Here is a 12350-nt window from a genome sequence, read left to right on the forward strand (position 1 = left end):
CCATGAACATACGATATCAAATTTTGGTCTGAAGTGGTTAAATGATGGATAGTAAAAAAGCATAACACCATAAAATTCACCTAAAAACAAGTTTTGCCCAACTTTGTATTTGCACAATCTGAAAAACGACTCTTGTGACTTTCAAAAATGGTCATTTTTAATTCAATCTTTAATTACTCATGCATGACTCAACCGATCAATCTCATTTTTCCCCAGGAATCGCTTAATGAGTGTAGAAAACCACCCATGAAATATCATATCTTAAAATAATTCAGTTCAAAAGTTACAGCAATTTGATTTAGGGGGGACTTACTTATTTTGTTGTGTATATATGTACATATACATACATGTACATACAAACATGATGAAAATCTCATTCTTTATCGTATTTTCACAAAGTTAGCATCCAATATTTTTACAAACTTCCAAGTGCCTATGATCGATACATGGATCTACATCATGTAGGCAAGTTTTTGCAAGGTTCAGTTTGAGGTGGGGACACAACCTGACTCAACACTTTGCATTACTACCACGCATAAAAGCATCCCTACTTAATAACTGACTCGTAGTGCCTCTCCAACTTAAAGTCACTAAATTATTTATTTGAAAACTAATAGATTGGTCATATTCTTCTAAGGGTACTTTGAGAAACCAAAGGATATTGTTCTTGATGTGCAAATGCCATGGATATTACAAAAGTCTCTCTAAAAGATGAGAAGCAGCATTTTACAGGACAGACAGGACAATGATTACCTATCGTTTGGGTCTAGAACATCTTCTGGAATGTTTGAGAATAGTGAATAGCGGCATGGCCCTTTAGGTCCAACAATCTGAAGGGCTTTCTTGTCGGTCATAGTGATGGTCCACACGTCTGCAGATTGCAGGACACCGGACATTCCAGCAATGTAAGCAACACCAGCTTGACCTTTCATCAGGGTCACCTGAAAGTCCATAACAATAAAACATGACATCTTCTTGCATACTACTACTACCATTTAATTGGTCGCCAGGGTATAACGACAATAGTTTAAATAATTTTCATCAAGTTTCCTGGATTATTAGAAAAAGAAAAAAAACTTATTTACATGGCCAACCACTGGTCACAAATAATGAGCGCACTGACTCAGTCGAGTGTCCAAGTAGAGCACCTATGACGTGCATATCAACAGAGCTGAATGATGCACTGTCACCGGCATGGCCGTATTTGTCATGTCTTGAGAGACAATGTTTAGAATTCATTAAATTTGAGCATACGGTAAATATAATTAGTTATCATGCACTTAGTTTTTAAACATCAAAGATTAATTTTACTCCCAGGCATAATGAAATCTAACATCTAAAGAGGGGAAGATGAAATAAAAGACTGCTATGGGTAGGTGGCCTTTAAAAAGACAAGTGTTCATACCAACATCTTGATACCTGATAAAGAGCTGATGTTGTTGAGTCTTCGTCCTGTAAGCTATGAGAACACATGACCAGCATGGACCGGCCTACAAAGTTAGAGGTATCCTCAAGGAGAGTGGTTGGGTTGATCCCGCTAAACTCCTGGAGATGGACAACCTTTCCTCTAGGTTTGTCATGGTGATCCTCTGCAAAGGCAGCGCTCTTGCTGTGAAACACTACAAAGTGACTGTAAGATGGCCCACAGAGTTCGAGTGTTTTTCCATCGTAGGTCCTCATGGTAAAACTGTCACTTCCATCAGGCACCAAGGGAACCTTGACATGGGAATAAACTTTTTATTTTTCTTTATTGTCCAATTCAAATAATGATTAAATTTACCTGAATTGTTGGAAAATATAATAAAGGTAAAAGTATTTGGTGGTAGGTGAGTATTCTGTAGAGCTTCTACAAACTGACAATTTACAACCTAAATGATATACTGTACATACAATTTTTTTGTATTATTATATTTTGTTATAATTTTGATGATTCAAATCAATCTATGTCATGGTCCAATCACATCATTATTAAAGAACCTTAACATTCAATGGTAACTACCATAGTTTACAATGATCAATAGCCAATCAAACTCAAAGATTTCATGGACGTTACCATAGGATGGGAAAGTTACCATAATAGCAACTCATATGGAAACAGGCCCATGTCTATAATTTCATGCATATATTAGGGTAACTGATTCAAAATTGATCAAAGTTTAATTTCTTCAGAGATTGACTACAAAAATTATAGATTATGTAATATACGACAAGTGTGCCAATGTTGTCAAGTACTGCCCTATTATTAGAAACCAGGGGGGGGGGGGGTATTCTGAAAAGTCTCGTAAGTTTCCACTTAAATATCCTTTTAAGTTACCCATTTAATGGAGCGCTAATGTACCTCCAAATTCGTATTCTGAAAACTCTATTAGCGCTCAATTAAGTCCCTTTAGGCCACTCCCCTACTGAGCCGAATTAACCAATCAAATGCGCTCTTACAACGTAAATTTTTCTCCTAGCGCGCAGTGTCTCTTCACTTTGCTGCCTTGCAGCGCACCGCCCGGCTGCTGCAGGTGCACTGCACCACGATCTTGATACAAAGAATTTTTGCTGAAAAATAATGCTTAAGCATATTTGCATCGGAGATTAGAGGTTCGTTATGTTGTTGAAATTAACTGTTGTCTTTTCCCTTTCTCTCTCATTTATTGTACCTTTGTGCTTTTCTCTTTTTTTCGAACGCGTTCTGATTTTCACAACCCCCTATCCATTGAATCCATTTGTAGCTTTCTTTCTTTTTCTTTTCTTTTTTTTTTACAATATTTTATTTGCCTCTGTCTCGGGGCCATGATAGGGGGAGGGTCTTCTTTAACTTAATTCCTACTTATTCTAAAAACTACATACTTTTCATTTATATGAGAAATCTTCTCCAACAAAATTTGAATAAACATATTTTAAAAATCAAACAATCATAATTTTAAAAAAGCCGAAATTTTATTGAAATTTGATGTACAAACATTATGACATAGGTTTTTATAGGTGGAGAAAACGATGGCATCACTTCACTATTTTTTCTTTTGTATTTTATTCTATATTCGTTTAAATACTAAAGGGGTCTATGCTTATTTTTTCATTGTCAGAAACAAGGTTTAATTCACTCCTGCACATTGCTGCATCTGCCGTGATTTGGCAATTTCATTATTGTCAAAAAAGTGTGCAAAAACAAAATAGTTTATGATGCTAATAATAAAAGAAAATATAGAAAAATAATAGTCATGTTTTCCCTATAAGTACACAAATATTTCTGTCTCCTTTTTCCCCCTTTTCTAATTTATTTATTACCAAATATAGTCCCTAGGCCCTATTCCTTATTTTACTTGTTTCTATACACCACCTTTTCCCCCTTTATTCTATTCCCTTTTTAGCTCTCTCCTTTATTCTCTTCCTTCCTCCTAGTATTAAACCGATTTGATATTTATACGAAATGAAAGCAACATTTAGCAAGATATGGTGAGACTTAAGGGACCTCTTATCACCATTATCTTTCTCCACTTGAAAATCCGCTAATTGAGCGCTATGAGACTTTTCAGAATACCAAGTCTCGTAACTACTCAATTAAGTCTTCGCGCGGTCATAACGCGTATAGTATTGCAAGTGCGCGCAACGCAACCCTGCCAAATAAGGAAAGGGGCACTTAAGTGACTTTTCAGAATACCAAAAATGCTAATTGAGCGCTAACTGACCGCTAATTGAGCTTTCAGAATACCGCCCCAGGGTGAGGGCTAAGATTGTGCCCTTCCAACTTTTGCCACTGAGGCAAAATGCTACAATCGTTCGATTTCAAATGTTGACATCGCTAACTGTGTTTGTTGTTCAGCAGATTAAATCTTCCTCTTCCCCTCCCCTTTTATTCCTTCAAATGTCTTTCATTTGCATCCCTTTGAATGTGGTGCCTATGACAAGGGCATTGTTTGCCACAAAGTCCTTGATACTATGTTACATCATACTCACCGGTTTGACATGGCCATCTCGCTGAAAATGAACAAGGTATGTCTGACTCTGTACTGCTCCTGACTTATTAGGCTGGGCGCTGCATATCACCAAAGCACACGAGCCGTCTGCGTCAGATACTGAACTGATGGGAGGCGTCGGGACAATGCTGGCAGATGAATTTAAGATTCCGGCCTTGGGCCCTTCGAACAAAACCCCGCAACCGCCATGGCCAAACTGCACCAAGTTGGAGAGGACAGTGGCATGGGATTTCCCAAAGAGCAACTTTGGTTGGAGGAATCCTTGAGGGTCGGTGAAGACCTCGTTCCAATTGTAGATACTGTGTTCACCACCTTGAGCCAATGACTTGATGGAATAGTGGTTGCCATCAAAACCGCATCTAAGCAAAGTGATTTCAGATGAATCGCTGTCTTTCTTGCCTCTTGTGAGCATAAGTAAGGCAGTTCCCCCACCATGTTTTGCATTGACATTAAACTTGGCGTCGATGAGGGACGGTAGAGGAAACCCACAAAGAGTAGAAGCTTCAACACAAGCATGATTGGCTGAGAAGTGCATATAAAAAAGAGTGCAAGACATTTGATTTACTTTAAAGACATTAGGCAACTATATCCTTTTTTACTTACTTCCCCAAGTTTGCACCTTCTCTTTCCATAAAAATTATTTAAAAAATATTAGTATTTCAACTAAATCTGATTATAGATGCTAGAAAAATCACAAAGTTAAGATATATTACAGGCTCTTAATTTCCTCCATAATTCCACACACTTTTATGTCAATAATTATGTTTTAATCTTTGAATCTTCAATATCTTCCAACTTTAGCTTTATACTAAATCAATATATGAAAATTTATATCTCAAGTGGATGAGATCTGTATCCACTTTTAGTATAATGAACAGTAGGTCAGACTCCATGAAGGTCTAACTACAGTTTGTATAAAACTAGTTTGTCTCCTAATAGCCATATAGTCTAAAGTCCAATTGGTTCCAAAAACAACTCTTCTAATATGCTGTTTGGCTAACCTCATTTAGTCTAATCAAGTCCATGGTTAATTTGCACCTTGGCAAAGATGTATTGGTAATTAGACCAAGTGATTAATATGAACAGGAAGCCATTAAACCTTGTGGCAACTAGACCAAGAGCCAGTTAGACAAAATGCAATGGAGCAAATTGTTCAGCCCGAATGAAGACAGCACATATCTGGAAATTAGACCAAGAATATCTATTAAGGCATGCATGACCGCCCTTTCTTTGATTCTAAATGCATTTCTTCATCATTTTTACCCCTCAGCTACAGTTAAATTTGATCTTTTTAGATAAAATTCTCATTTCCAACAAGTATCTGAATGGACATTCATTATATTCAAAACTCTGTTAATAGGCTCATATATGAACCGTACTCTCATTATCTTAAAACAGAGCAACATTAGATTATCCCACTGAGTACTAGAGAGGGACACCAGTCATGTATGTCCTACAAACAGCTTTATGAAGTAGGCTCCATGGCCCTGTCTTACAAAGAGTTGCAATTGATCCAATCAACAACTATGGACGGCCAGCAAAGTCAATATCTAAAATGCAAATTTGTTAAAAATATTTTCTACATAACATCGTTCCCTTGAAGATTCAGTGTTCATCTCAGTCTTTGTTATCTATTGTGCAAATTTCCTGGAGAAAAAAATTATGGTATTGATGGATTTCCATACAGTTGAGATTGATTGGATCGATTGTAACTCTTTTTTAGATGGGGGCCCAGGTTATTCAGGAGCAAGCATGCATGAATTGGATATTACTCACCAACAGCAGGAGAGGATGGCGGTTTGGGAGGAAGATTCAGATCTACTTTCTTAACATCAACTTTTGCAGCTAAAACAATACAAAGAAAGGCAGAAGAAAGTAATTACCATTTTCAAAGAAAGAGTACAATAGCACCACACTACACATTCATCCAGCTAAAAGTTTCAACACAGAAATTCTATCACATTGAATAGAAATCAGAATTGTATGAGTGGATATTATAAAACTAAATAAAACAAAATGAAAAGTTTATTACATTCCGTTTGAATTTACCAATATTTAGCATTTAAAAATGTAGCATTTGTGCTCTGGAAATATCATGATTACATCAGGTTACAATCAATTTAAATGATTACAATATCATACCGGAACTTTAATTCACTTTTTACTTGACCAGGTCATTGTCTATATCATTTTCATGTTTGTATGTATGATTGTATTGCATCCTTGTATCTAAAAAAAAAAAAATTTTTGAGATTGTACATTTCCCTTATTTCTCATAATAACTCTGTAAACCAGAGATAAATGAGTGATGAAAAACAGGAGAGATTTAATCTAATGGGTAACTCAGAAAAAGATTAAGTAAATTAAGTAGTAATCATCTACTAATCTAACAGGTGTTGTTAGAAAATCACTATTCCAAGTCAGCTTTACATCATAAAATAAGTCATAAGTGTTGTCAATCAATAAGTATTGAAATTTTTTATTAGAAATAGACAACATCTAGCTTAGTATCCTGTAGGTAAAATGTGACCAGCCACCCCTGAACCAAGAAAACACCTAAAATAATTTTTAGAATGATATATAACTTCTTAAAGTTGATCAACAATAAACAAACAATCACAAGTACTGATTGAATTAAAAAAAAAATCAAAGAGGTTAATTAAGGAGAAAGCACAGTTTGAAGTTGGGGTTCAAGCATGAGATGTGCACACTATGCAATCTCTGTGAAACTTCCAAGCAGTACACCAAAAATGGGGTCTAAGAAATTATTGTATATTGTGCTTGAATTATTCATTAATACAATGTCAAAATATTACAGTATTAAGAAGACTTACTCTTTCAGAAAAAGAGCCAATGTTCTTTTTTTAACATCAAGTTACTTTTTTTTAGCTATATTTACAGACAATCTTCCCTGGCAACTTAATGTTGATTTTGGGATGACTGATCATAATTGGTCTAAAGATTCATAAAAATTTGCAATTCAAATGGCAAATGGTTGCGAATAAGATCCTTAGGACCTTTATCCTGATCAAGCCAAGATATTAAGCATATGAAGTCTGGAACAAGGAAGTTTCCTCTCCAACAAAAATTTGATAATCAGCAAACATAAATCACTTCTTACTATTATCATGGACATGAATGATATCATAGTGTACTCACAGGCTGTAACTTTTGCAAGCTGAGCTGCTCTCTTTAGCTTGGTGTTCTGTCCTGCAAGTTGGAAAGCAGCAACGGCTTTTACTTTCTTGGAGGCTGTGTCCCCTTGGTTCTTGGAGACCTTGGTTCCCATGGCACCCCTCGGTTCAGATGGTCATTAGGAATACTAAATTTCCATTACTTCACAAAGAAGGTAACTATAGGTCTGTTGATTCATATTTGTAAAGACAAAAATAATAAATTACAAGTGGAATGCCTCTGGCCGTCTCACCTGCATCACGCGGTTCAATATAGCAGCAGTGCTGACTTTGAATACTACTCTAACTCGCACAAGATGTTCAGTGATACATGGTTACTCTTACATGTATGTCCACTTTTTATGAACTAGACCAATAAACTTACAGAGATATGATGGTTATTCAACAAAAAACCCCAACATGGCCAAAGTTCATTGACCTTACATGACCTTTGACCTTGATCATGTGACCTGAAACTCGAACAGGATGTTCAGTGATACTTGATTACTCTTATGTACAAGTTTCATGAATCAGATCCATAAACTTTCATGTGACCTGAAACGCGCACAGGATGTTCAGTGATACTTGATTACTCTAATGTCCAAGTTTAATGAACTAGACCAATAAACTTTCAAAGTTATGATGGTAATTCAACAGATACCCCCGATTCGGCCAAAGTTCATTGACCCTAAATGACCTTTGACCTTAATCATGAGACCTGAAACTTGCACAAAATTTTCAGTGATGCTTGATTACTATTATGTCCAAGTTTCATGAATCAGATCCATAAACTTTCAAAGTTATGATGGGAATTCAACAGATATCCCCAATTCGGCCAAAGTTCATTGACCCTAAATGACCTTTGACCTTGGTCATGTAACGTGAAACTCATGTAGGATGTTCAGTGATACTTGATTAACCTTATGGCCAAGTTTTATTAACTAGGTCCATATACTCTCTAAGTTATGACGTCATTTCAAAAACTTAACCTCAGGTTAAGATTTGATGTTGACGCCGCCGCCGTCGGAAAAGCGGCGCCTATAGTCTCACTTTGCTTCGCAGGTGAGACAAAAAGTGACTGGGTTATTTTGATTCATGCCCCCTCTTAACAGAACACAATGGATATCAAACATCTTTCTTGCAATACCGTATGAAACAAGTCTGTTTACATACAAAGCAGGCATTTTTGTGCCCTTATTTTTTTTTTAATAAACCCATCAGAATGTAATATACTATGTTCCTCAAAGTCATGTACAAGGATATAATGTAACCTTGTCCTCGGTTTAATAGCAACCACTGTGTGATGAATATACTTTCATTAATATTACCCCTCTTGTCCTTTATGTAGCTTTGTTGGGTTGATATTTGGCTATTCGTAACTATTTATTTTTGAATTATTTTTTATTCTGTTTTCATTGAAAAATCATATCAAAGATATGTTCAACTATAGTTTGTTATGTTTTTTGCAAGATTTCAACTTTTCACAATACAAAGTTTGGTATTCAATTTGATTCCAAATGAATATGCCTCTGTCTTCTCTTAAAATTTAAGTAACGGTAGGCTATATACTTGTTGGTTCTTTCCTCAATATTATTCCCATTTTAGTGTGTTCAAAATATTTTTTAAATCAAAGTTTCTTAACCACAGCAAAGTCAACTGAGTTTGAGCTGGTGAACATATTAGAGACAAAAGAGATCAGAGATGTCTTTTTTATGCAAATTTTATGAAACATCAAAGCTTTGATTTGTGCCAGAGGAAGGGGTAGAGTAGACAGCTGAAATTTGTTTGTTTGGAGGACTTTTTAATCATTTTTTTACTATCTTCATTCACTGCTGACTAAAACACATGGCATATGCATGGACATCAGCCATGGTGATATTTGTGACTGCAGAAGCGAAGTTTTTTAATCACCATTGAGTTCATAACGTGCAAAGATATTATGCGAGGGCTTTAAATCACCAATTTTGATACTGATGAACAAAGAGTGAAACAGTTTCTGAACACTAGACACATCTAAACAAGACTTACAATTTTCCTGCTAAGTTCATGTTTTGCATTTGATCGATTCAACTATACCCAAAACACCCAACCCTTTCTGAATAGCTGGCAGCCGTCTGTTTTGAGGGTTTTTTTTACACTTTTAATTTTTTTTTTAATATCTAAAAAGAACTGGACTAAATAAAGATTATTATTCTGTTTTGGCCTGAAATGCACCAAAACAGGGGGAAAATTTAAACTTAAAAGGGAAAAAACAGTGACTTACTTCGGCTGTCACGCAACACTGCCCTGGTTTAGATCTATCCAAATTAAATACATAAACATATGTATTTGAGTCCCTGTACAGATCGAGTTAGAACTTTGGTCTCTTTAATGGGCGAGTGAAGCCAACGCAGTTCAGCGTAACAACCAATAATAATATAACAGAGATCGAAAATTTGGGTCTAAGATCTATTTTTGATACAATTTTTCCAGAATTGTCGTTAAACCACTCTACTACTAGTCTTTGAGTCTGAGTCCTGAATCACTGGATGCCGATGTCAGAAAGGTGTTGTGAATTCAAGTACCGGTAGTTTAGTTATAAAATGGCATATTATCCCGGGGGGGCCACTTCCATTCACGAGTGGATACCATGCGCGACCATGGGGTCTCTAAAAGCACCCTTAACACGTAATTTCCAAATTCTGAAAATGCACCCCTTAACAAGTATTGGAAACAAAACGATACTCTTGGCAAATATTCCCTCGTGAAACGAACCCCTAAACAAGTACAGGAATGTTTTATTGTTACGGGTCCTTCGGTCGTCGGCTTTACCTTATTTGGTATACGACCCCACCTTCTACACCTTGCCCAAATCGGACTCTAAACACGAAGTGTTGGGGCAAAAAGGACATCCTTTATAAAACATTTTAATTTTGTTTTATCATCCCCGTAAATTCGACCCTAAACACGTAATTTTCCTAGCGAAATAGATACCCTTTTTTCATTATTTTTGTGTTTTGGACACCCTTATCACGTTACGTACGTAACATGCCCAATCGTGAAAAAGACATCCTTTTTACGTGTTTTATTTTTGGTCGCGCATGGTAATGGTATCCACTCGTCAATGTACATGTAAGTGGCCCCCCAGGCATATTATTCTATTACAATATAGTTAATCCTGGAGTATCACTGACCAAAAAAAACCACAAATGTATGATGTACGAAGAGGTCGCTAGTCGAAGGTACATCATATGTACACCTCACTTATCACGGCCGCACAGACATGACAGAAGTGCAGCTCAGCGACAGCGGTACGCTACCCGAGCCTTCGCCCCCGAGACTCGGGGCGCGTTGTGAGACGGTAGGCTTGCTTGGCTTGCAACCCCGCTTGCAACACAGAGTCAAACGTTAAACTCACAAAATACATGCAACCAGCACCATCACGACAACACAAATACGAAATGATATAATTTCAGAAGCATGCAACTAACAATAACAACTACATAAATACTCACTAATACTCAGCTTGTAGGCAAAGTACACCTGTATACTACGCTTTTTCAATACCCTTGTGACTCTTTAAGCCGGTGGATTAAAGCCCATATCTTGTTCACAACTACTAGCCTCGCCTCTGTATTCACTTGAAACTTCTTTTTTTTTAATTTCATTGACAACCGTTTGTATAATAGAGATTTGAAAACCCTAATTAGATATACATTCAAATAATTCCTTATCAAAGTTGTTTTTAATTCATTAATCGACCATTAATTAATCATTAATAGCTGATGCACTCTTGCACAAGACTTGAAACAGACTAGTCAATCCCAATCGAGAGAAAAAAAGACAAAGAAAATAACAGAAAAGAAAAGGAAGAAAAAAAAAAAATTAGAGAGAGAAGGAAAAAAGGAATGGAAAAAAATATATAATAAGCTACTGAAAATGAACAAAAGCTGTGGCAAAAATAGTCAATCCTGACTGGTTGCCAACCAAGGAAAGAAGAAGAAGAAGAAGATGTGTACGTTACCATAGTGCGGTGTCATTGGTCGGTGCGATAAGTTGAGGTTTATATAACTCTATGGTTGGGACATTCACGAACTTCAGAGTCACCATGATTGAGGGCATGACAGTTCGACAGGGCGGCTGAACGTTTTTCCGTTTGGGTTGCAAAACCAAAAAGGATCACACTTCACAGTCACATGTCGAAATTTGCATTTTTGTGCAAACATGTATTTTCACCATCAGATTGCGTTTCTGCGTGAAGTAGCTGTGTGTTTCGTGTTCATTTGGTTAAACAAATCCTTTTTGAAAATGATATGTGATAAGATTGATTTTTTTAAATAAATATTTTTAGTCTATAGTATTTTCGCGCGCAAGCGTATTAAGCGAGCGGCTGGAAAAAAAATGAAATTGGGAGATGAAGAACTCGCTTTTGGGGCATCATTGTGTGATTTTGTTTGTTGAATAGATACTAGTGACCGACGACCATTATAAGAGAACGTACAGCAGTTTTCGCTATCACGAAAAAGATACATAAGTGATTAAAAAATAATGCGAGTTCAAAGCTCGAGCTGAAAAAACATCTAAGCACTTTTTGTAAAAATGAGCAGCATTATGCAGGTGTCTTACCAAACGATTGACCCGAGCAAGAAGCTCGAGTTAAGTTTGTGGTTTTCTTACCTACTATTGGGTCAAGCCTACTTCAGAAAAGGTATTTCATTTTGAAAAAAGGCCATTTCATCTTGAAAAAGGGGAAACTTTCATTAAAAAAACTTTCATTTTGATTTTTTTTTTTGGGGGGGTGCCCCGAATCCTCACCGCGGCAATGAGTATGTCAATTGAAGTCCAGTTTAAGATCTGCATTTCAATTAAACAGCCAACATGACATGGGCCGTGGAAAAACAAAACGTGGGAAATATTTCTCCTTTTACTGATTAAACTCAATCTAATTTTATATTGTTTATGGTCAGAAAGTCCTTGACGATTTTCATCGGAAAAAAAAATAAAAACAATGCTGCAAAGTCGAAAAAAAGGATAAAATGCATTAAAAGACAATAAAATTCATAAGAAAGTAATTTTTATATTGATTTTTTTCAATTAATACATATTGATCAGAATCTCATAGTCTGTGAAAAAAAATCATTTTAGATGCCTTATTTAGCAGCAGAGCACAATTTTGTTTTACGCATAAATAGTTTGCATAATTAATTAGCAATGAGATTTTTTTTCAGAATTT

At 36.1% G+C, this 12350-nt stretch overlaps 1 protein-coding gene across 1 annotated transcript in view; it reads right to left on the bottom strand.

Annotated features, from left to right (window-relative positions):
• Positions 1–10731, bottom strand: part of LOC121407379 — a 43323-nt gene extending 32592 nt beyond the window's left edge. The window contains exons 1-6 of the mRNA XM_041598429.1: positions 10633–10731; positions 7125–7326; positions 5742–5810; positions 3946–4487; positions 1420–1716; positions 754–941 (exon numbers count right to left, since the gene is read on the bottom strand). Of these exons, the coding sequence (XP_041454363.1) occupies positions 754–941; positions 1420–1716; positions 3946–4487; positions 5742–5810; positions 7125–7254 (1226 nt within the window). The 5' untranslated portion in view covers positions 7255–7326; positions 10633–10731. The remainder of the gene's footprint in view (positions 1–753; positions 942–1419; positions 1717–3945; positions 4488–5741; positions 5811–7124; positions 7327–10632) is intronic.
• Positions 10732–12350: the final 1619 nt, after the last annotated feature.

The sequence above is a fragment of the Lytechinus variegatus genome, chromosome 2 (genome assembly GCF_018143015.1).
Source record: "Lytechinus variegatus isolate NC3 chromosome 2, Lvar_3.0, whole genome shotgun sequence".
Classification (NCBI taxonomy): domain Eukaryota; kingdom Metazoa; phylum Echinodermata; class Echinoidea; order Temnopleuroida; family Toxopneustidae; genus Lytechinus; species Lytechinus variegatus.